The following is a 25,707-nucleotide window of genomic DNA, read 5'->3' on the forward strand; positions in this document are numbered from 1 at the left end:
CATAATATCAAACACGTTAAGAGATTAATATATCACATAATATTCATATGTTAAAAATATATAGTTTCCAACAAAAATGTTAAGCAATCATTTTTAAAGAAAACACGATCGAAGTCCAGACTCACTAATGCATCCTAACAAACTCGATAAGACACACTAATGCAAATTTTCTGGTTCTCTAAGACCAACGCTCGGATACCAACTGAAATGTCCCGTTCTTATTGATTAAAAACGTTCCATATTAATTGATTTCGTTGCGAGGTTTTGACCTCTATATGAGACGTTTTTCAAAGACTACATTCATTTTTAAACAAACCATAACCTTTATTTCATCAATAAAGGTTTAAAAAGCTTTACGTAGATTATCAAATAATGATAATCTAAAATATCCTGTTTACACACGACCATTACATAATGGTTTACAATACAAATATGTTACAACAAAATAAGTTTCTTGAATGCAGTTTTTACACAATATCATACAAGCATGGACTCCAAATCTTGTCCTTATTTAAGTATGCGACAGCGGAAGCTCTTAATAATCACCTGAGAATAAACATGCTTAAAACGTCAACAAAAATGTTGGTGAGTTATAGGTTTAACCTATATATATCAAATCGTAACAATAGACCACAAGATTTCATATTTCAATACACATCCCATACATAGAGATAAAAATCATTCATATGGTGAACACCTGGTAACCGACAATAACAAGATGCATATATAAGAATATCCCCATCATTCCGGGACACCCTTCGGATATGATATAAATTTCGAAGTACTAAAGCATCCGGTACTTTGGATGGGGTTTGTTAGGCCCAATAGATCTATCTTTAGGATTCGCGTCAATTAGGGTGTCTGTTCCCTAATTCTTAGATTACCAGACTTAATAAAAAGGGGCATATTCGATTTCGATAATTCAACCATAGAATGTAGTTTCACGTACTTGTGTCTATTTTGTAAATCATTTATAAAACCTGCATGTATTCTCATCCCAAAAATATTAGATTTTAAAAGTGGGACTATAACTCACTTTCACAGATTTTTACTTCGTCGGGAAGTAAGACTTGGCCACTGGTTGATTCACGAACCTATAACAATATATACATATATATCAAAGTATGTTCAAAATATATTTACAACACTTTTAATATATTTTGATGTTTTAAGTTTATTAAGTCAGCTGTCCTCGTTAGTAACCTACAACTAGTTGTCCACAGTTAGATGTACAGAAATAAATCGATAAATATTATCTTGAATCAATCCACGACCCAGTGTATACGTATCTCAGTATTGATCACAACTCAAACTATATATATTTTGGAATCAACCTCAACCCTGTATAGCTAACTCCAACATTCACATATAGAGTGTCTATGGTTGTTCCGAAATATATATAGATGTGTCGACATGATAGGTCGAAACATTGTATACGTGTCTATGGTATCTCAAGATTACATAATATATAATACAAGTTGATTAAGTTATGGTTGGAATAGATTTGTTACCAATTTTCACGTAGCTAAAATGAGAAAAATTATCCAATCTTGTTTTACCCATAACTTCTTCATTTTAAATCCGTTTTGAGTGAATCAAATTGCTATGGTTTCATATTGAACTCTATTTTATGAATCTAAACAAAAAATGTATAGGTTTCTAGTCGGAAAAATAAGTTACAAGTCGTTTTTGTAAAGGTAGTCATTTCAGTCGAAAGAACGACGTCTAGATGACCATTTTAGAAAACATACTTCCACTTTGAGTTTAACCATAATTTTTGGATATAGTTTCATGTTCATAATAAAAATCATTTTCTCAGAATAACAACTTTTAAATCAAAGTTTATCATAGTTTTTAATTAACTAACCCAAAACAGCCCGCGGTGTTACTACGACGGCGTAAATCCGGTTTTACGGTGTTTTTCGTGTTTCCAGGTTTTAAATCATTAAGTTAGCATATCATATAGATATAGAACATGTGTTTAGTTGATTTTAAAAGTCAAGTTAGAAGGATTAACTTTTGTTTGCGAACAAGTTTAGAATTAACTAAACTATGTTCTAGTGATTACAAGTTTAAACCTTCGAATAAGATAGCTTTATATGTATGAATCGAATGATGTTATGAACATCATTACTACCTTAAGTTCCTTGGATGAACCTACTGGAAAAGAGAAAAATGGATCTAGCTTCAATGGATCCTTGGATGGCTCAAAGTTCTTGAAGCAAAATCATGACACGAAAACAAGTTCAAGTAAGATCATCACTTGAAATAAGATTGTTATAGTTATAGAAATTGAACCAAAGTTTGAATATGATTATTACCTTATATTAGAATGATAACCTACTGTAAGAAACAAAGATTTCTTGAGGTTGGATGATCACCTTACAAGATTGGAAGTGAGCTAGCAAACTTGAAAGTATTCTTGATTTTATGAAACTAGAACTTTTGGAATTTATGAAGAACACTTAGAACTTGAAGATAGAACTTGAGAGAGTTCAATTAGATGAAGAAAATTGAAGAATGAAAGTGTTTGTAGGTGTTTTTGGTCGTTGGTGTATGGATTAGATATAAAGGATATGTAATTTTGTTTTCATGTAAATAAGTCATGAATGATTACTCATATTTTTGTAATCTTATGAGATATTTCATGCTAGTTGCCAAATGATGGTTCCCACATGTGTTAGGTGACTCACATGGGCTGCTAAGAGCTGATCATTGGAGTGTATATACCAATAGTACATACATCTAAAAGCTGTGTATTGTACGAGTACGAATACGGGTGCATACGAGTAGAATTGTTGATGAAACTGAACGAGAATGTAATTGTAAGCATTTTTGTTAAGTAGAAGTATTTTGATAAGTGTATTGAAGTCTTTCAAAAGTGTATAAATACATATTAAAACACTACATGTATATACATTTTAACTGAGTCGTTAAGTCATCGTTAGTCGTTACATGTAAGTGTTGTTTTGAAACCTTTAGGTTAACGATCTTGTTAAATGTTGTTAACCCAATGTTTATAATAACAAAAGAGATTTTAAATTATTATATTATCATGATATTATGATGTACGAATATCTCTTAATATGATATATATACATTAAATGTCGTTACAACGATAAACGTTACATATATGTCTCGTTTCAAAATCATTAAGTTAGTAGTCTTGTTTTTACATATGTAGTTCATTGTTAATATAATTAATGATATGTTTACTTATCATAATATCATGTTAACTATATATATAACCATATATATGTCATCATATAGTTTTTTTACAAGTTTTAACGTTCGTGAATCACCGGTCAACTTGGGTGGTCAATTGTCTATATGAAACCTATTTCAATTAATCAAGTCTTAACAAGTTTGATTGCTTAACATGTTGGAAACATTTAATCATGTAAACATCAATCTCAATTAATATATATAAACATGGAAAAGTTCGGGTCACTACATATAACAGATTCCATATGAACGTCACTAAATAGGACAACCATAATCATTATTAATTATTAGGTTAATTAATTTGAAGATAGGTTCGACAGATTCCAATGAGTTGTCACTCAATTAGACAATACCCCCCATCTATTAATAGTCAATAATCCAATTTCCACAAGTGTCGGTCTTTTGCCCAAACCTTAATTATGGTCCAAAGTTCAATAACCCAATTTTAGTAATTAGCCCAACATCATGAGTACTTCATTTTAAATAAGCATAATAACGACTTAGCTACGAGACATTAATGTAAAAAGGTTGAACATAACTTACAATGATTAAAAATAGCGTAGCGTTACACGGACAGAATTTCGACTTACATACTCAAAAGATCTCTATCATAAATCTTATTATTATCATAATTTAAAATTAAAATTAAGATTATTGTTATATCTTATTAAGTTAACATTATGATAGAGATATAGAATATAGATATTGATATTGATAGATAGAAAAATAAGAAAAAGATAGAAGAAAAAAAAAGATCGAAAAAAAATCTCCTTGCTTATTGATCGTAATCGTCGCCTTTTATAGGCAAATATGAAATTGAATTTTCATTTACGACCCCTGAACTATGCTCAATTAACAACTTTTTATTATTTAATATTATTCTTATTATGAATTATTTAAATATTATATTTTATTCTTGTGCATAGTTGACTCGTAATTTTTACACCGTTGCGTCGAGCGCTGAAAGTTGGTTCATGCCTCGGTTCCGGATTTTCGAACGCCCTTTCGTACAATTTTATATCGTGTACTTTGCGTTTTGTAACTTGTACTCTTGTCATTTTTAGACGTTCTTCATCAATAATTTGAACCTTTTTGATTGTATCTTGTACTTTTGAGCTTTTTGGACCTTTGCGTCTTCAAATCTTCGTTTTCGCCTTTTGTCTTCGCACTTATTTAAAATAAACGAATATTACTCGAAAATGGAACAATTGCAACTAAAATCTTGTCTTTCTTGGGGGATTTTGCTATGAAATATATGTTCCTTTTTAGCCTTATCAGCAATCGAGGCAGATCACTGTATTTAATTATAGAGATCTTAATTTCCTTACTCGCCAAAGAATCAAATCTTTTAGATTTCGAAGATTTTCTTTAAATCCCTTGAATTCCGGAATTTAACCCTGACTCTGTCTAAAGATAAGATGAATCTTTACTTTCCTATTTCACTCTTTGGTGATAGCTTCATTCGTACTCTTCGAATAATCGAATTATTTTTATCCATATTACTCACTGATGATAAAACTCAATTTATCAACTCATATTCGTCATGAAAACATTTTTATTGTTAGCCATGACCACCTCATTCAAATTTCGGGACGAAATTTCTTTAACGGGTAGGTACTGTGATGACCCGGGAATTTTCGACCAAATTTAAACTTAATCTTTATATGGTTTCGATACGATAAGCAAAGTTTGTTAAGATTAAATTTCAAACATTTTAAACTAAGGTGATACATTCATTTAACCTCGACCAAATTCAAATGATTCACGAACCATTAAACGAACTTAAATGGTTATATATGAATACGCGTATATATTATAACTTGATAACGTTAACGAAATATTAAGTATAAATACTTTACAATATAGTATTTGGTTCCATATGTTTGTCGATAGAATTCCATAGTAATCAATTAATGTATTTTTCAACTGTATGGAAACACTTTTTCATATAACAAGACTTGTCTATCTAAACTGCCTTTGAATAAATAAACGTAAGTTGAAATATTGGTTGTAACGTGTATTTAAAACGTGTTCATTAAATATATATGTTTTCAAATTAAGTATACGATAGTAACACCCGCCTAGTGACACAATTGATATTTAAAAACAATTAGTACTTGTATCCATTTAAATTCTTAAAAAGAAAAACGTTACGCGCTAAACTATTTTCCTAAATGAAATGAAAATAAACTTTGAAAAATAAATAGTTTTGAAAAACTAAATGTTATATAGTTAGATGAAAGATTTTGGATACAAAATTTATATTTCTAAGAATATATATATATATATATATATATATATATATATATATATATATATTGATCTCGTCATAAAACATCTTAATTTAAAATAAAATATTTTGGAAAACAACGAGTCACTGATTTATAGAAGCAAATAACCACGACGCTCAAATTTTATAAGATACATTTTTACAAAGTAATTTATTGATGAATAAATCAAACTATTACCAAAGGTACACGTCGCGTAACGGAAAAGGCTAATTTTTTAAACGTACGAAAGTGCGCTCGAAAAACCGAAAGTGGTACATGAGTCGTGAGACCACGACCGTGCCATTTTTGTAAAAATTATATTTTTACTACGCACGTAAATATAATATAATATTTAATTAATTCTAAGGATTAAATATATTATATATTAATTAATATATAAATAAATCTATATTACATTACGTACTATATGTGTAAAAGAACCGAGTGTCGGCAGAATAGTTCTGTAAATAAATTATCACGTTAAAAAAAAAATTATTATTATATGTCAAGTAGGGGGACCGATTACAAGGGTAGAGATAGATATATAAATCAGGTGTGCGCATGGTTCTGCTTTAAGTTATAATAATTCATCATCATCATCACATCATTCATTACTTCATATTATTTTAATCTAATTTTCAAAGTTGTGAGCTGTCAATGCTAGCTATCTATATCTATATCTATATATTAAAATTATCCTCAAATTCAAACGAATATGAGAAATATGTCACATGTTTTCTTTTAAATTAATTGGGTGCCTATTCTTTTACTCCATATTTGAATGAGGACACGAAAGTTACAAATATAATTACAATGTCCTTTTATATATCACACATATCATACATATATTAATATTGCTAGTGGTTAGATTAATTATTATTAATTAATCGTATTAATTCAATAAAGTGAGGGTGGTATGGTCGAGTTGGTTATAAAATGATCCAGTTTGCTTCCACTCAAACACATACATTCATATATCTGTATATGACTTCGTAGAATTGTTATTATTAAGTTACAAATAATAATATACTACGACGAGTTCATGAGCGGATTATTTCAAACATAGATTTTTATGAGCGGGATAGAGCTAAGGAAATTATGGTTTATAGCTATGGAGGTGATGGGTATGATCCATGGGTATGCTCGTGAGGTTAATTTAGTGTTTATCATCGCCGTTGCGTCTGCGTACCCTTCCTGCAATATTGAATCTCAATATTGATACGTAAGCACTCGTAATTTAATTTTTACATATTAATAGTGTATCCCTGACTAGTGCTCAAGTATATAGGGTTATGCATGCTAGTATTTTTGACTTTGTCGTTAGATAGGATATGTTGAATCCTGAATTAGTTACATATGCGGTTGAGATAAGGTATAAGATATGCATGTCGTTGGAAAGCTAGCGAAAAATTAAGAACTTTTCATTTAGATATCGAATGGTTTCGATGAACGGATTAGAAGTTATAGCCAACTGAATATGATATAAAACAAAATAAATCATTCAATTATTTTGAAATCTAACTAAAAAGGCGTTCATAGTGTATTTGACTTTAAATATATTTTTCGCATTATATAATTTATGACTTTAAGTTATCTTTTAAACACGTTCAGAATAGAAAGATGTACAGTCCGAGTCCTACACAGCAAATTTGTTGATGACTTACTTGATATAGGGATGGAGTTTTATCACTATTATTATTATTATTATTATTATTATTATTATTATTATTATTATTATTATTATTATTATTATTATTATTATTATTATTATTATTATTATTATTATTATTATTATTATATTATTATTAAAAGTATCATTAGTATTAAAACTATCATTCTTATTAAAATTATCATTTTTAATAGAAACATTATTGTTATTATAAAATATCACTATTATTATCATTTTAGTATTATTACTAGTCTCGAGCATTAGGATTGTGATACACTATGACTTGACCTAAATTGTTAGACAGATATTGACCAACGTATAAATATATACTTAATTTAGGTTCGTGAATCCGAGGCCAACCCTGCACTTGTTCAATGACGTCATATGTATTATCACTACGAAATACAGTATTGTGAGTTTCATTTGCTCCCTTTTTAAATGCTTTTGCAATATATATTTTTGGGACTGAGAATACATGCGCTGATTTTATAAATGATTTACGAAATAGACACAAGTGATCAAAAACTACATTATATGGTTGGATTATTAACCGAATATCGCCCTTCAAGTCTGGTAACCTAAGAATTTAGGGAAATGGCCCCTGATTGACGCGAATCCTAAAGATAGATCTATGGATCTTGACAAGTCCCATTCGGGGTACGAATGCTTTAGTACTTCGAGATTATTATACAGACGAGAGGTTCTGTTTTGGGAATATTTTATGCATTAAGTTAACGTCGGTTACCAGGTGTTCAATCCATATGAATGATTTTTATCTCTATGCAGTTTGCGAAATGCCTGATATGAGAATGATGTTTATGAAATATGAAAATCTTGTGGTCTATTAAAATGATGGAAATGATTATTTATGTTAAACTAATGAACTCACCAACCTTTTAGTTGACACTTGAAAGCATGTTTATTCTCAGAATCTCAGGTATGAAAGAAATCTTCCGCTGTGCAATTGCTCATTTTAAAGATATTACTTGGAGTCATTCATGACATATTTCAAAAGACGTTGTGTAACAGCCCGAGTACAACCCGTAGTGGATATTGTCCGCTTTGCCCCGACGCACGGTGGCCCACGGTTTTGTTTCTCGGGACTCACCCTCAAAACGCGTCCACTAGAGGAGGTATCCACACCTTTTATAAGGGGTGTTTCGTTCTCCTCCCCCACCGATGTGGGATGAGTTCTCACACTCTCCCCCACTCAGGACACTGCGTCCCCGCAGTGCACATCGATGCGGACCCCAGCTATGATACCATCTGTAGCGACAGATGGGGTAGAAACCCACCCAGTGCCTTTCCAGCTAACCGCTTGGTGACCACTGAGTGTACCTCAGACACTGATTTTACGGCCCGCATTTCTGCCAAACTGCCAACCCTCAAATTCCAAGGGATCGCAAGGGGTAAGAGCCAATGCTTCGTCACAGGTAACACTGTGAGAACCCCCTCTACGATTAACCCGCCAAAAAGCATAGTCCGTATGAGTGTCCGGCCTGACAGCCGGCGCGCGTGACTACCTTTACGGCTAAGGTTAAACCAGCTCTGATACCACATGTGACGACCCCGTCAAAACACTTAACGGATCCGTCAGTTGGTCCCATAGCTTGATCGGACTTAAATGAATTAAATAAACAAAGTTGCATTCTTTTATTTCAAAATGTTGCCCAAAAAGGAAACAAACCCAATTAAGTAGTTTAAAATCAACCAACCATAGTAATGAACCAAAAGTTGACACAAAACATTGCCAACAAACCCACAATTTAAATTATCCAAAATAGAATGCAAACTTAAGTTTCATAAATAGTTTCATAAAATCTGCCCAAATGCATGCAGACTCTTCTAACGACAGCGGAAGCATCAAATAACTCAAGTACCTGTGAAAACATGCAAGTAAACTGTCAACACAAAGGTTGAGTGAATTATAGGTTTAAATAAATAAGTAAACTTTAGACCACAAGATTTAAAAATGTTAGAAAACATTAAACATTATTCCATTATCAATGAGCCACCTGGTAACCACTTAACCCTTTATTTACCCTTGCCAAACACAATAAAAATATACACTTGGACAGTGTATCTACAACAAATTACGAAGTACTAAACATTCCGATTATAAATTGCTAGCGCGACTAGCTCGAAATGGGGTTGTCAAACCCGATAGATCTATCCGTAGGATTCGCGTTCACCGGTAGAAACCAATGATTACAGTTACCAGACTAGGGAATATTTTTGTCCAACTCACAATGAATAATTAAATTTAACTGTTACTTGTGTCTAACCGTAAATAAAAATATGCATGTAATCACATCCCAAAAAGTATACTTTGAAAAGTATGTAAAAACGGGACTATAACTCACCTTAAATAGCAACTGAAGAAATCTCACAAACAAGCGAACAGCAAGTAAAGTAAAGTGATCAAGAAAGATCTCAACGCCGACCTATAAATAAAGCAGGTCGAAATAAATAACTAACTTAGGTCAAGTCTTAGTATGATAGCTATTGTACATGTTGCAAGTAGACATAGAACATTACTCAGCAAACATCGGTTTGATTGGAACAGCATAAGGACACACACTTTCTATTTTTAGAAAGTTTCTATTTTTGGAAAGTTTCTATTTTTGGAAAGTTTCTATTTTTGGAAAGTTTCTATTTTTGGAAAGTTTCCAAATTTAGAAAGTTCTATTTTTAGAAAGTTTTGAAGTTAGGAAAGTTTCCTTATTTAGAAAGTCAACAGAAGTCAACTGAAAGTCAAAGTCAACCGAAAGTCAACTCAAAAGTCAACCTTGGTCAAACATAGTCAACATTAATTTTAAAAGTGTAAGTTATAATAATAACATAGGTTATAATGTTATTTATAGTTAAAAGTGTATAATAATGTCTTAACATAAGTTTAATTAAATAAAATGAATTATTAAAGTTAATATAAGTTGAAATGTTATAATTAGTACGACATAAGTATTTAAATAAATTAATTAAATACTAATCATAATATAAGTATTATTAATAATAATAATTTTTAAATTATATCATAAGTATTTTAATTAATAATGAATTATTAATCATATCATAAGTTTCTAATTAAAATTATTAAATCTTAAGTATTTAATAATTAAATCATAATTAAATAATAATTAAGTCTTATAATAATTAAATAATTATTTAATCCTTATTATAAGTCTTTTAATAATTTCTCAAAAACAAATTTAATACTTATCATAAGTATTTTCCTTTAATAATAAAAGTATTATTAATCATAAGTTTAATTAAAATGTTAATTAAATCATAATTAACAATTAAATGATATAATAAATATTTATATTATAAGTTTTAAATAATAATAATTACTTCTTTTATCATAAGTAATTAATTAATAACGAAATCCATTAATTTTAACATAAGTTTAATCATTAACCATAAGTTTTAAGTTTAAAAGTTCATCGGGTCGTATCTTGAGCCCCGGGTGTCGGTTTCGGGCAAGCCACATATGCAACTTCACCTACTCAAACCACCCGACACAATTATGAACCCAAGAACACTCCAAGAACAGTCCCTAGGTCGTGGATATCAGCCATGACAACATTTGGGAAATCAATTTACTCAAAACAGTAATTCGGGCACAACGGGTGAACCGTGGCTCGGATTTAGGTGACCCGAACATGAAAATTCGTCCCACCATCAGTCCTAACCAAATGACACACCCTAAAGACACCAAGGATGGTCACAAAGTCGGACCCAACCTTGTTCATGCCAAGAACACCTTTCAATCTTTAACAAAAACCAAATTAAGCATATCTAGGGCTCCGGGAATCGAAACGACATGAATCCGGAGTCTAAAATTAATGTCTTGATGAGAGGAACTCATTTATGTACTTTATTTTAACATTCATATCAGTTACAAAGTCAGAAAATACGAATTATGCTGCTGTCCAAAATTTACAAACCGAAATCATAAGCAAACGAGTAATTCTACGCATCCAAACAACATTACAACAACTAATATACATCATACTAATAATATAACATACAAAATCAGTAATATATATGAAAAATCAAAAAGCTAGGGTTAGGGTTTATACCCAAATCGAGAATCAAAGTATATGATCGCGTAGAGAACGAAGAGAGGAACACGATTGTATAAACGATTTGATGATCCAAGTAATATTTTGATTGATGGTGATGATGTTTATGGTGGTGGTGGTCGTCGCCCAAAAGAGAGAAAGGGAGGAAGAAAGCAAAAAATTAGGTTTTAGGTTTAGATAAGATTTTGTAAAAATAAAATAAATCAAAATATGGGAAAACAAGGGAGTGTATCCCCCCTCCCTTGTGGCTTCGGCCGAAAATGGGTAGGGTGGGCCCCATGGTGGGCCAAATTTTCTAAGTGCTTAAAGTCTGATGGCCCGAAAGCCCGAACGAATCCCGAAACGCGAAAACACGCTTACGCGATTAAAAATCCGGAAAGATAACAAACGCGCGACGAAAAATAAATATAAATACACCTAATAATAATATGATCATAAAATATCATATTTAAAATAATTTGGATTTAAAAATCCCGAAAGCTCGACCGTTGGTTTAAAAACCGAAAAGATTCGCCGGATGGAAATCCGCGAGACGTAGAAACGTACAAAATAAAATATGAATACATATATTCACATAACACATAATAATTATTATATATATATTATTACAAAAATAATAATATAGGTCATAGAAATGACGTGGCACACTAACAGTTAACGGTCGTTAAATAATTAACGGAAAAAGATAACGGAAAAAGTAGGGTCGTGACACGTTGCATTCGAGTTGTTGAGTTCATCAAGATTATTATTAAGTCAATTATAGTTAGATATATTATAAAATGGTATGCATGCCGTCAACTTTCGATGTAATGAATGATTGTCTTTTCAAAAACGAATGCAATGTTTGTAAAATGTATCATATAGAGGTCAAGTACCTCGCGATGTAATCAACTGTTGTGAATCGTTTATAATCGATATGGACTTTGTCCGGATGGATTAGGACGGGTCCCTTCAAAGTAACTCGTTCCTAAAATACTACTAAGAAAAAAAAAATTACTACAAAGTTAACCCATTCAACTGTAAACTAAATGAAATTGTCATATCTATACAATATAATTGAAATTAAGTTATGTTAACAAACTTATTCTTGGGTTTGTGAAGAAGGCATATGCATAGTTTTACAATCAGAATGTCCCATTCGATCACCAATATTGTGTGTTAAAGATCTACAAAGCTACCGCACTTTCATACGAATACAAATTATTTTTAACATATTGGTGATGAGTTTATTGGTATCATTCAATTTTATTACATTTGAGAAAAAAGTTGCTTTAGTAATCTCGCGAATTCGCGAGTATTAAACTAGTTAAATTGAAATCAAAGTTTTTAATGGACAAAGAAAAAATTGATATAAAGAAAAAACAACTTTTATGTTACATTTCTACACAATTTGCCCTAATTAATACTATTTATATTGTATAGTACTATTATTGATATGTATCAAATGAATTGGCATAAGTAACTCGTTGCTAAAATACTACTAAGAAAAAAAAAATTACCTACAAATTTAAAAAATAAATAAAAGTTAAATCAACCAAGCTTCCACTATCAAAAATAAAAATTATGTCATGGTTCATATCATGGTTTATATGAAAATAAAAATTATGTTATTATAACACCTATCAAGCTGTCGTTCTACACCTTTAAATGATCAAAAAGAGCGTGACTAATAGTAGGACACCTTTAAACGATAAAAAGAGCGTGACTAATAGTAGGGGTGTTCAAAATATCAGAATCTGAAATCGGAATCCGAATTATCCGAAATCCGAATTCGAAAATATCCGAAACATTCGGATACCCAATTTTTCGGATTCGGATATCGGATAATGTTTTTTAAATTTTCAGATATCCGAATATCCGAAAATTTCGAAAAAAATCCGAAAATAATTTGAAAAATATCCGAAATATCTGAAAAATATCCAAAATATCCAAAATTATATGAGATATATGAAAATATCCAAAAATATTTGAAAATCTTCAAAAATATCGGATATTCGGATAATCCGAATCTGAAATTTCGGATATCCGAAAATCGAATATCTGAAATTTTGGATTCGGATTTCGGATAAGATTTTTCACTATCCGAATTTTCGAATATCTGAAAATGAACACCCTAACTAACTTTAGCCATCTATATGGAACCATAATCTGGCAATTTATCTTAGATCATTTCTTTCGCTGTATACAATAATAAAAAGTAATCAATTAATACAACAATTCGTTTTTATAAAACGTGAAAATCAATAATAAAGATAAACCTGGACCACTGTTACCAATTCCATATTAAAGTAAACCTTAGGTCATCGATATGAAACCTTAATCCGTCCATTGATCTCGAATTGTCGTTGTATTGCCTTGGATGACATATATTTCGTCTTTATTTAATCATACGAAGAAGAGATTAAAGGTTAAACCGTATAATAGATAAAATGTAGTATACGTTCGAAAAGTATAAAAAAAACATGAAAATATTCATTATGCAATGTTATGCAAGTGGTGTGAGTAAAAATAAAAAAAATCCACAAAAACAAATAAAGGCTCAAAAGTAATATCATATTATGTATCAAAGTATTTATTATTATGTACTAAAGTACTCATTTTAGTGTATTGCCGTTTAGCCCACTCAAACTATCAAAATTTGAGTGAACATTAGTATATAAGAGTAATATTAATGAGCTTATAAACTATTCGAGCCAGGTGTATTCGATTACCTCGCTCGACTGCTAAACTACTTTCCAAGCGAGTCGAATATTAAATTTTATATACTCGGCTCATGAAACTAATCGAACAAAATCCTTTGTTTGAACTTGACTCGAATTCGGAATCCTTAATGCTCGAATTCGAAATAATCAAGTTCGAAATGTTTGATTTGTTAACAAAATATCTGTTGATCTCACCTGTCACTCACGTGACTACCCTCTCATCTACCAAACAACCAAATATATGTTTGTACACCGGTTGCAAAAGTATTTTTTTTCATGAGTTGCAATCACTTGCATCCATAAATTTGCTTGAAAACAAAGGGACCAATGAGAACGCGACATGTGGCACGAAAAATCACATGTGATTGAAAAAAAAAAGCGAAAATTTTTTTTTTCAAATTTTTTTTTTTTGAAATTTTTTTTTCGAATTTTTTTCCCGAAATTTTTTTTCTTCGAATTAAAAAAAAAAAATCATATGTGATTATGCATGTCAATCACATGTGATTGTAAACCCAATCACATGTGATTATGCATGGCAAATCCAATCACATGTGATTGTACAATTCAATCACATGTGATTGTGCAGGTAAATCACATGTGATTGTAAAAAAAAAAAAAAATTAAAAATTTTTTTTTTTTTAAAATTTCGAAAACAAAAATTAAAATTTTTTTTTTCAAAAAAAAATTTTTGAATTTTTTTTTTCAATCGCATGTGATTTTCACGACACATGTCGCGCTCTCATTGGTCCCTTGAATCTCAACTTAATTTATGGACTCAAACGAATATTACTCTTTTTTTATCCCAAAAGTATTACTGTAAATAATAATAATAATAATAACCTTTTTTTTTTTGAAAAGCAAGAAGGACTTATATTAAACAATCACGAATAGTACATGGTTGACTGAGCAACCTTAACAACACAATACATCACGAAAGAAATAGAGAAAACAAATTACACCGCCCTAAGCTAATTGCAAAGATTGCAACTAACAAAAGAGAGAAACTAAGGTTGTGAGAACCATTGAAGCCAATCCATAATATGACCCTTGCAACGTCGTGAAATCCAATCGTATGAAAGAACTTGAACCTCGCTAAATAAAGATGAGACCGTCTCGAGCTTATTCTTTAACAACTTTGCATTTCGATTCTAATAATGTAACAAACCTCCAACAAACCTTTATTTATCAGAATTCAGAATCCTTATTATTATTATCATTATCCCCAAATTAACACACTCTATCTATCTATCGTAAACCCTAGTTATCCAAACTATACAATTTAAATCCTATTTCAAAATTTTGAAGTTGACAACCAACCAATGGATTCAAAGGAAGATATATCTCCCGCAGGTAAAATCGAAACTGTTAACGATACTAATTGTTTTAATTCCGTTATTGATGAAAGTAATACTATAAGAGTTAGTAGTAATCTGAATTTGAATGTTAATAATTCTGACGATGATGATGATGAAACCGAGGGCTTTGCTAGTGGTCAGGAAGAAGCTTTTGAAACAGTGTTAGATGATAATTTAGTTTTAGAGACTGAAACCCTAGTTAATGTAGTGGATGATGATGCTGATGATGATGATGATGATGTGTTGTTGTTTGGAAGTTCTCAAGATCGTTCACAGATGATTGATGTTCAGATTGCAACTGATTCAGCAGAAGATGGGAAAGAGTTGTTTGATATATCTGCATTAGCTGAAACTAGTTTAACTGAAGAAGAAAGAAAAAAGCTTGAAAAGTTACAATCTATCAGAGTGAAGTTTTTGAGACTTGTACAAAAATTAGGCCTTTCAATACAAGATTCCGCTGCTGCACATGTATACCTATTACTACTTGAGACGCATACTCTTAAATTTGGGTCAAGTTTTGGGTTAATTGGGTTTTGAAAAAAAAGCCTGCAATTTAAACCTCAAACCTTTTTTTTTTTTATTTCAAAAATGTCCAATAAGTTTCCTCCAACCTATTGGGTCTCATACAAAATCTAAAGAAACATGTCTAATGGGTATCAATTTATAAAGTTCGATAAATGGAGATAGGTCTAATGGGTCTCTTGTGAATGGGTCAACCGGTCGACCATAATGATCATAACAAGTTTCATCCATCAAACATTTATGAAAGCACTAATCAATATTTTCTTATATATATATATATATATATATATATATATATATATATATATATATATATATATATATATATATATATATATAGTGGTAGGATCAAGGGGAAGTAACCAATCGGGAGAAGCTGGGGGAAGCAAATTTTTTTTTTTTTTTTTCGTTTTTTGAAAAAACTTTGTTCACGAACATTATAGATTGGATGAAAATATGAACATTTAATAAAGACACTTTGTGATAAATGTTTTTATTTTGGTGGGAAAACGCTCGAAGGAGTAATATATAACAATTATCGTGTTTTTCAAGCGTATATTGAGGTTTTAGATATTAGGGTTTAGGGTCTAGATCTAGGATTTAGATTGAGTTTTTAACACGAACGGTTTAGAGTATAGGGTTTAGGTTTTGGGTTTAGGGACTAAACCCAAAACATCAAACCCTAAACCCTAAACCCTTAACTCTAAATCGGGCTAAATTTTACTTCACAAAACATGAAAAAAAGACGTTAACATTCTTCACGATCAATATTATCTTGAATGTTATTCTTCAAGCATCGTTTTAGTGGCGTCTTGACTGCCGCTCAGAGCCTAAATTGATTCTTAGGCATGCTTTAAACCCCATGAAAATCTGATTCTACCATTTTCATGGCGTCCTCCCTATATTTTATTATTATTTTTATTATTATTTTTTATTTATCTTTGTATGTTTTAATTTATTTTTTAATTTCTATTTTCTAGTTTTAAATTTAAAAAAAAAAAAAAAAAAAAAAAGGTCTTTTTTAGCCGGAGGTCCTCACGGAAGCAATCTCTCTACCCTGGAGTAGAGAGGGGGATGAATTTCCTTTACCGTGGGTGGAGAATTCTCTCGACTCGTGGTAACAGAAACGACTTCTCTTCTAGTTTAGGGTAGAGGAAGGATTGTCTACACCTTACCTCCCCCATACCTCGCAGGCGCGGGATTGGGCATTGTTGTTGTTGTTGTTGTTATTTTTGTCGATCGTTTTCCCGCCTAAATAATAACATTAATCACGAAGTGTCTTTTCTAAATGTTCATATTTTCGTGTGATCCTGATGCCTGAAAAAAAAAATTCCAAAAAAAACGGGGAAAAAAAAAATTTGCTTCCTCCCGCTTCCCCCGAATGGTTACTTCCCCATTGATCCTGCCCTATATATATATATATATATATATATATATATATATATAAGAAGTAATAACTAAAATAAATTCTTTACGCATTTGACCCATGACCCGTTATATATATATATATATATATATATATATATATATATATATATATATATATATATATATATATATATATAATAAGAAGTAATAACTAAAATAAATTCTTTACGCATTTGACCCATGACCCGTTACCCAACCCATTTGGACCTGTTTAAAAATCTGACCTGTTAGACCCATGCCCGTTTTGACCCGTTACCCAAACCGACACAACACTGACCCCGTTTGCCACGTATCTGTACAGGTTCTTTACAGCCTTGAAGTTATTGCCGGAAGACAAACGGGTAAACTTTTTAGTCTTGAAGCTGCTAAACGAAAAGCTACGGAGCTTGAATCTGACCAAAATGAAGATCTTGATTTCTCGGTTAATATCTTAGTCATTGGTAAATGTGGGACCGGGAAAAGTTCCACCATTAATTCAATTTTTGGTGAAGATAAGACTGTAATCAGTGCGTTTCAACCCGCAACTGATTCAGTTAAGGAGATTAATGGTGTGGTTAATGGTGTTAATATTCGGGTTTTTGATACACCCGGGCTGCGGTCATCTGTAATGGAACAAGGTTTTAACAGGAGTGTTTTATCATCAGCAAAGAAGTTTACTAAAAAAAACCCGCCTGATATTGTTCTTTATGTTGATCGTTTAGATTCACAGACTCGGGATCATAATGATATTCCATTGTTGAAGACGATTACTGCTTCACTTGGTTCATCAATTTGGCGAAGTGCAATTGTTATTTTGACCCATGGGTCGTCTGACCCACCCGCGGGTTCAAACGGGTTGCCGTTGAGTTATGAAACGTTTGTGACTCGACGGTCACATTTGATTCAACAAGCAATTGTTCAAGCGGTTGGTGATTCAAGAATGATGAGTCCAAGTTTAATGAACCCGGTTTCGTTAGTTGAAAACCATTATGCGTGTTGTACGGATCTTGATGGTCAAAAGGTGCTCCCGAATGGTCAAACATGGAGACCACAGTTACTTATGCTTTGTTACTCAATGAAGATTTCAGCAGAAGCAAACGAGTTTATAAAACCACATGTCCCGTATGAAGTCAATCGTAAGCTGCTGTTTGGTTTTCGTGTGCGGCCCCCACCGTTGACTTACATGTTATCTTCTATGTTACAGTCTCGCGCACACCCAAAGCTTTCTTCTGGTTCAGATGTTGACTTTTCAGAGTTGACCGATTCTGATAATGAAAAAGATGATGATGAAGATGAATATGATTACCGTCAGAAAAAACAATCTAAAAGAAATGAAAAAGAAATGAAAAAGAAAGGTAAAGATTCTGTAAATGAACAAGTTTATCAAGAAGATGAAGATGCACCGGTGCCGCTACCGGACATGGCGTTGCCGCCATCATTCGATAGCGATAATCCGACTTACCGGTTCCGTTTTCTTGAACCGACATCGCAGTCTTTGGCTCGACCCGTGCTATACACGTATGGGTGGGACCACGATTGCGGGTACGATGGGGTCAACCTTGAACAAACATTCGCGATTGCTAATCGGTTTCCTGGTTCAGTTACGGTTCAGATCACTAAAAATAAAAAAGACTATAGTATCAATTTGGATTCATCTGTTTTGGTAAAACACTGTGAACATGTTTCAACAATGGCCGGTTTCGATGTTCAACCGATCGGTAAACAGTTAGCTTATATTGTAAGAGGTGAAACAAAGTTCAAGAATTTGAAGAAGAATAACAAAACGGGTGCGGGAATTTCGGTTACGTTTCTCGGTAAAAACATGATGAAGGGGTTTAAAGTTGAAGATCAGCTTACGTTTGGGAAACAGTATTCGATTATTGGTAGTGCGGGTACGGTTTCATTTCTAAGCGATTCGGCTTATGGGGTGAACGTTGAGATTCAACGAAGGGAAGTTGATTATCCGATTGGTCAAATTCAGTCAACGTTGGGGTTGTCTATGATAAAGTGGAGTGGTGATTTGGCGTTGGGGTTTAATGGCTTGGCCCAGTTTTGTGTTGGGCGTGGTTCTAAAGTTGCGATACAGGCGGGTATTAATAATAAGATGAGTGGTCAGATTACTGTTAAGACTAGTAGTTCGGAACATCTTGTTATTGCGGTTGTTGCTGTTATTCCGTCCGTTATTTCGGCTTTTAAGAAATTGTGGGTTGATGCTGGCGAGAAGCGTATTAAAGTAAGTATTTTCACGGTTTATTGTTTTGGTTTTGTTATTTGTGTTTTTATTATTGAATAAAATAAAGTTGTTTTTTTTTTTTTTTGCAGGAAGGAAGCAATGTACGAAGAAGATGAGGAGGGAATACATTATTTCTACTTATGGTTTCTTTCTTGTTATTATGTTTTATTTCTAATGAAATTATTATTATTATTGTATTGAAATTCAAATGGTTTTCATTATCAATTGATTACTAGTTGTTTATGTTTGTTGTTCATATGGTTTTATGCATCACTTATAGCTGATTATTTGTTCATGGTTTACCGATCCAATCCAATGTTGTTTCTTAATTCTGTTGCGTCTCATAGTTTGAGGTTCAGTTCAATGTGAATCTTTATTCAATATTGTTCTCGATGGATTTGATATTTGGTGTATACATTATAATTATAACTAGAAAAAAATTCGACCGCGCGTCGTCGATTTTGAATATACGTTGTTTGGTACCTAATATATGTAATAGGTTGAGTTGTTTGTTGTATGTATATGTATGAAATATAGCCCTAAATATTTAGTGTTTTTTTAACGATCTCTGTTTTGCGCGTAGTTAGTCCCGTTGTGTTCATTACATTTTTTCGAGTTGAACGGTGATATCGGAAAAATTTAACTCGCACCGAGCGAGAAGATAGGACCCGTTTAAAAATTCGGGTGAAATTAGTTTTTTTTATTTTAATAAAATTATATATTTACGCTTTATACCCCTGAAAAAGTTTTAAGTTGAGGGGCCGTTGTGTAAATTGAGCCGAATTTGATGGGCCGTTTGTAGTGTGAACGCAAAGTCAGAATTTCGGCGCTTGTTTTAGTATATAGGATAATAAAATAATGAAAATAATAATATTGTAGCTCTTACTATATTATTGAATATAGTAAACCGGTTTGGTTTGAGTGGTTGTATGCTTGGAGGTTCAATCCTCACCAACTTTAGGCTCTTGCCTTTTAAAAAACATTTTTATTGAATATAGTATAATCTAATCAAATTACGGAATAAGTTTTTGTTCACTTAATTAATTATTGGAAAAACTGAGAAATGTTGGTTCCTTAGGCCTATACTTTAAAATGCATCCAAACGGGCTCAAAACAAGTTAACGAATAACTCTAAAATAACAATAAACTTAACAATATGTAAACCAAAAATACCAAGACAACAAGATACCAAAACGTGTAAAGCCCTTTTTACCATTCTTTTCATCCGGCCGGTTCGTGAACCCACCGATAGTATCAATGTGCACCCTTTTACCTCCCCGAGACTTGAAGTTATACGAAACAACTTTATTTGAAGAATTGCCGATAAGCTTCCCCGACGGCATACCTTCATCTCTGAATTGTTGGGAAAAAAAAAAAAAAACTCGTATTATCACTCCCCGAAGAGCACCCGACACTAGACTCCATGAACGTCTTTTGGATTGCCTCGCCCCACAAAATATCGTCCGCATTGTCTTTAAGAGAAAACGAAAAAACCACCCGGCGTCTCTTTCACTTTCTCTTTCAACCTTGCACTCTTACTAATCAAACTACCCTTTGCATTGGATGCAAAATCACCACATCGACTCGCCGGTTCATTCATCAATCGTCTTTCTCTTCTTCTCCTTAATTAAAACTTCTAATCTCTTAACGAACGGAAGCTTCTACCTCTGGACTAACACCGTGTCAGGCTCACCATTCATTGATCATTGATGTTCATTTTTACAATACATGACAATCTAACCCATGACAAAATTTGAATGTAGTAGATCATAGTTAAAATTCCATACTGACGACTACATTACATTTATCCAACTTATTACTAGCAACATTTTTTTTTTTTTTTTTTCAAGTTCATTCTTTGCCTTGAACCACACCAACAATACAATATTCATTGACTCGGAATACCATCAATTGGGAACGTCCGAGTTCAATTTAGAAAATTAGGGTTTCGGGTTCAATTTATTGAATTAGGGTTCTAGTTCAATACGGAGTATATTGAATTGGATATAAGAAGCAGGTTGAATATTTATTTTTTTTGCTTTCGCGATGGGAAAAAGTAAGCATTGCTAACTAGGGAACTCTTGTTTCCAAGCCAAACGAAAAATATGGCGCTCTTGTCGTCCACTAGCAAAATATATATATATATATATATATACTGCACAGCACAGTGTAACAGTATCCACTATATAGCTTTCTCTGTTCCACAACGGGAACGGGCGACAATTTACCGTTATTCACTCTCCAAACCTACAAATCCAAAACATTTAAGAAATGAATAATGCAACGTATATGTTGTACACGAAATTATAAGTCTTGGTAAAGCGTAACCTTTAGTGTACCGTTACAATCGATATGTGACTTGTCATCTTCATCGGGAAGCTCCTCCATATCATAACCCGTCTGCTTGAACATTGCTAAAAATGGAAAAAAAATATCGTTTTATTATGAGTTCTTTAATTATGTAAACTTGTTGAGAAGAGAAAAATTACCTGCTACTTTGCCTCGACCTTCTTCGTAAAGCTTTTGCACCACTATTCGAGGCCAATCGTCAAAATATGACTTGAATATCAGAATGCTAAATGAATGTTTACGGGTTTTTCGTGATCTCGGAGAAAATCCTGTATTTGCACACGTTTAAGTTCAAACTTAGGTAACATGACTGACTTAGGAAACGGGACACAAACCAATAGATGTAGACGATGATGGCGATTTCTACCCATTTTTGGGAAATATGTCACTTTGGATTTAAAAAATTAGACAAGAATAAATGAGTCAGATGGATTAAGATAGTCCAAAAAACGGATCACTATTTTTAACAGATTAAGTAATACGTATAAAAAATGTTCAATTATTCTTATTCTAACAAAGTGACAAAAAACAGGTGATGGCTGGTCAACAAACCAATTTTGACCTTATTCGGGGTTGCAGAACTCAGTTTTTGCAACTCGGGAAGTACTCCGTCAAAACTCAGGGTTACTAATCGGCCAAAATAGGGGATTACTTGAAAAATTGGTCAAAACTCGGTCAAAGTCAAACATCCGTGTAGAGTAGCGATTCAACCAACCAATTTTTGAGTGATACCTCTGCTGCCGAGATTGACTTTTTCCTTTCTGTTATAGAAGTGGTTCTTCCCATCCATACGAAAACTTGAGATTCTCCATCCAACATGTAGCATTTGTTCGACTCAAGCATCCATCATTTCAACTTTGCACTTCCCGTTTGAGTGAACTTTCCTTGAAGTGTTATCCTGTTTGATTTAAAGTATAAAGCTTTGATCTTTTATGCATATGCAACAAACTCACCAAAATAACGTTTGAGGTTGTTGTAGATCCAACGGTGGATCTTTGGGAATAGGAGCATAACCACCAAAAAAGTTCCAAAATTCTCCAACTTCTGCATCACCAACAAACTTTCCATCCTCTACAACAATTAAAAAATGTCAAAAGACAATATTACCCTTCTACCCAAACTAAATAAATTTGCATTATTATAACTTTAAAGTGATAATTGGTTTATGTTAAATCTGTTAAGCTAAAGACATGACTAAACGGATGCATAAAAAAAAAAAGGGTTGTAAGTTATCAGAAATGTATTCAAACGCGTTATTACTGCTAATTCCATTATTAGAAGATTTTAGATTTAGATTAGAAATTTAATAAGATATAGTTTTGTAATCATACTATAATACATTAATATTTTTTTGGAGTGAAAAGTGATTGCAAGTCAGCCAACCCAATTACTCTGCTTGACCCGCCCATTTTGCTACCCCTATTGCTCAAAATAACCTAGACACTCTGAACAGTAGACAAACCTACAGCTACAACTTCACAGTCCCCCCTTGTGTTTATACTCTTTGATATATTGAACAACCTCCAAAGCTTTAGCTCGTTCTTGTATGCTAGAATTGCACCCGGTGAAGTGGAATATTTTCGACGCTGTGTCAACTATGAATACCTCCCGGTGGTCGAGAAAACGGCACCTAACCATTACATACATTATAGAGACAAGTCATCTTTCAATTTCAGTTTTCAAGAATCAAGTTTGAGATTTTTGTTATTCGAGTGAACTAAACACTTACTTCTTTAACATGTACCACACGGTCTCCTTTGCATGTTAACAATCTGGTTTCATAAACCGGGCCCGGGCCGTTTATATTTACTTGTCTAGAATAATATACACCCTCAACTGGAATGATGCACGGTTTGAAATAGGACAAAAATTTGCCCATTTCGTGACCTTGATTTTCCTTATATTGCACAGATTGAGACCCCAATGCTGCATGCCAAAGCTGAGTCCGTCTGCCAGGCCGTGTTATGTTTGATTTTGACTTAATGGGCTTAATAGAATTAAACTTAATATCGAGAGTCATTAAGGGATGTTTGTTTTTTTCTTATTAAATAAGACGCATCTTAATGAATATAATTCAAATATATGTGAAATTACATTTCACTAATAATTTTTTACAATTTATTAGTAACTACTCCTTTAACTACCCCTACATAGAGGGTTATTTTGGTGATTTTAACTAATCATACGTTATTCAACACATAAAACAAAAAATAATTATTTACATTTACATTTCAGACAAACTTAACTTAATAAGGAAAAAAAAAAGAGAGAACAACAAACGGGCCCTAACACATTCCCTTAATGCACATTATAGATAACGTTGAGAATCCAACCACAACACTATCCATTTTATAGGAGTGCCTTCCTCACCAAGGCTATCTGCCACATTAGCACTTCCTCACCAGGACTAACCTAGGACTAAAATTCTCAACCATCACATACTTCCTCATAAAAAATTTGGGACCCACTATATTAAGCAATTAATTAGATGTACAAGTACACATGCAAAAAGTACTACTAATATTCCAATCTATCCCGTCCTCAAATCTGCGTGAGAAAGATACAAACCAGGGCGGCATCAGGGGGACCAAGGGCGGGGGTGGTGCCATGGGGGTGCTGCATGGCGGCGGCGAGGGCGGTAGCAGGGCGGCTACCATTGGGAGCCCCTCTAAAGGATAACTAAATCTTTATAAGAACGCTTTATATAAATGCTTCATAATGAATTTGTGATTCTTTCACGTGTATCCAAATATGATCCATTAGTAGTCAAAATCATTATCACTTTACCCAAATACTAAAATTCAACTAGTATCTTTAATAAAAAAAAAAAAAAAATCCAACTAGTATAACTTTGGATAAAATGAGTAGTTTTGATAGAATGGTACTTTGGATGTATAAAATTATTTTAAGATTTGGGCTCTCTTAAAAGAAAAGGATAATCTAAGTCAATTTGGCAAATTGTGTAACCAAACAAATATTATTTTTTCTAAACATTATTACCCTAACAAGATTAATTGAAGAGTCAAAACATAATACTCTAACTACTTCATGTTTGCTATTTACATTTGAATCTTGATCTCATCACTCAAAAATCACATTTTTATGACCTACCAAATCTCTTAGCATTTGATACTTCCAATAACTTTAGTAACACTTACATTTACACAATATAAACATCAAATCATATTTTAAAAAAATAAATAAATAAATAAATAAATAAGTGTTACTCTAACCTTGATTGTGAGCTCATGAGGGGATGCAGATCTAAAATGTGGGTTTTCCAGTTGACACCAAAATAATAGTAAATCTTTTAATTTGACCACCTATACCAGTAAACTTTAATTTTATTATTATTATTAGTACAATCTAACCAACAGAATTAAATTAAATATGAAATAAAGAAATGGTAATGAAGTCGAGTGGAGTGATAATAATTACTATGATTTAGATAGAAAGAAAATGAGGGGGTTGTTTGGCCAGAAAATGACGGGGTCGTTTGGCATTTACCATCCAGCAAGCTAAATTGGGACCCACATTAAGAAGCTTTTTGAAAAACCATGGCGCCTACCAAGTGAAAGCACATGTTGTCTCATAAACACCATTGAAGGGTACCGGACACTAGATGTTGGTTTTGTTTTTAATAGAAAAATTGATATGGTTATTTTGTGAAATATGTTATCCTACATCGGTGGGAGGAAGAAGTTGAAGGTGGATGACTTGGTTATAAAAGGAGGTTATGGGCATCATTCCAACTTGCACCAATCAATGCACTTTAAGTATTTGATTATTTCTTTCTTTCTTACCCTTGTTTGAGAGTTGTTTTAGTTAAATACTTTGAAGAGTGTAGTTGGCTTAAGAGAGTTGTCTATGTTATTGTAACAATTTGTGAT

At 32.3% G+C, this 25,707-nt stretch overlaps 1 protein-coding gene, 1 long non-coding RNA gene and 1 pseudogene across 5 annotated transcripts; 1 reads left to right on the plus strand and 2 right to left on the minus strand.

Moving 5' to 3' along the window:
* Nucleotides 1-15,153: 15,153 nt before the first annotated feature.
* Nucleotides 15,154-19,711, plus strand: LOC139902965 (translocase of chloroplast 159, chloroplastic-like). 4 transcript variants are annotated; one of them, XM_071885691.1, is made up of 4 exons: nucleotides 15,154-15,301; nucleotides 15,515-15,774; nucleotides 17,558-19,468; nucleotides 19,558-19,711. In XM_071885691.1, the coding sequence occupies exons 1-4, from the start codon at nucleotides 15,271-15,273 to the stop codon at nucleotides 19,582-19,584; spliced, it is 2,229 nt and encodes a 742-aa protein (XP_071741792.1). In that variant the 5' UTR covers nucleotides 15,154-15,270; the 3' UTR covers nucleotides 19,585-19,711. The 4 variants fall into 4 exon arrangements, with proteins under 4 accessions (XP_071741792.1, XP_071741791.1, XP_071741793.1 ...); XM_071885692.1 differs by having other exon boundaries at nucleotides 15,173-15,301; nucleotides 15,441-15,774; XM_071885693.1 differs by having other exon boundaries at nucleotides 15,186-15,301; nucleotides 15,564-15,774.
* A 1,621-nt stretch (nucleotides 19,712-21,332) lies between these two features.
* On the minus strand, nucleotides 21,333-22,128 carry LOC139899048 (uncharacterized). Its single transcript, XR_011777295.1, has 3 exons — nucleotides 21,958-22,128; nucleotides 21,797-21,882; nucleotides 21,333-21,715 (listed from the first exon to the last, which is right to left on the minus strand). It is a non-coding gene; the product is annotated as an uncharacterized lncRNA (long non-coding RNA).
* A 370-nt stretch (nucleotides 22,129-22,498) lies between these two features.
* On the minus strand, nucleotides 22,499-23,837 carry LOC139902358 (villin-1-like; annotated as a pseudogene).
* Nucleotides 23,838-25,707: the final 1,870 nt, after the last annotated feature.

The sequence above is a fragment of the Rutidosis leptorrhynchoides genome, chromosome 3, assembly GCF_046630445.1.
Source record: "Rutidosis leptorrhynchoides isolate AG116_Rl617_1_P2 chromosome 3, CSIRO_AGI_Rlap_v1, whole genome shotgun sequence".
Taxonomy (NCBI): domain Eukaryota; kingdom Viridiplantae; phylum Streptophyta; class Magnoliopsida; order Asterales; family Asteraceae; genus Rutidosis; species Rutidosis leptorrhynchoides.

What these genes read in the sequence shown, in the direction of transcription:
- LOC139902965 (XM_071885690.1), top strand. Translation starts at nt 15,271, where the DNA reads ATGGATTCAAAGGAAGATATATCTCCCGCAGGTAAAATCGAAACTGTT. An exon ending in AAGATTCCGCTGCTGCACAT is followed by an intron (nt 15,775 to 17,557) that starts GTATACCTATTA and finishes GTATCTGTACAG; the next exon opens with GTTCTTTACAGCCTTGAAGT. An exon ending in CTGGCGAGAAGCGTATTAAA is followed by an intron (nt 19,469 to 19,557) that starts GTAAGTATTTTC and finishes TTTTTTTTGCAG; the next exon opens with GAAGGAAGCAATGTACGAAG.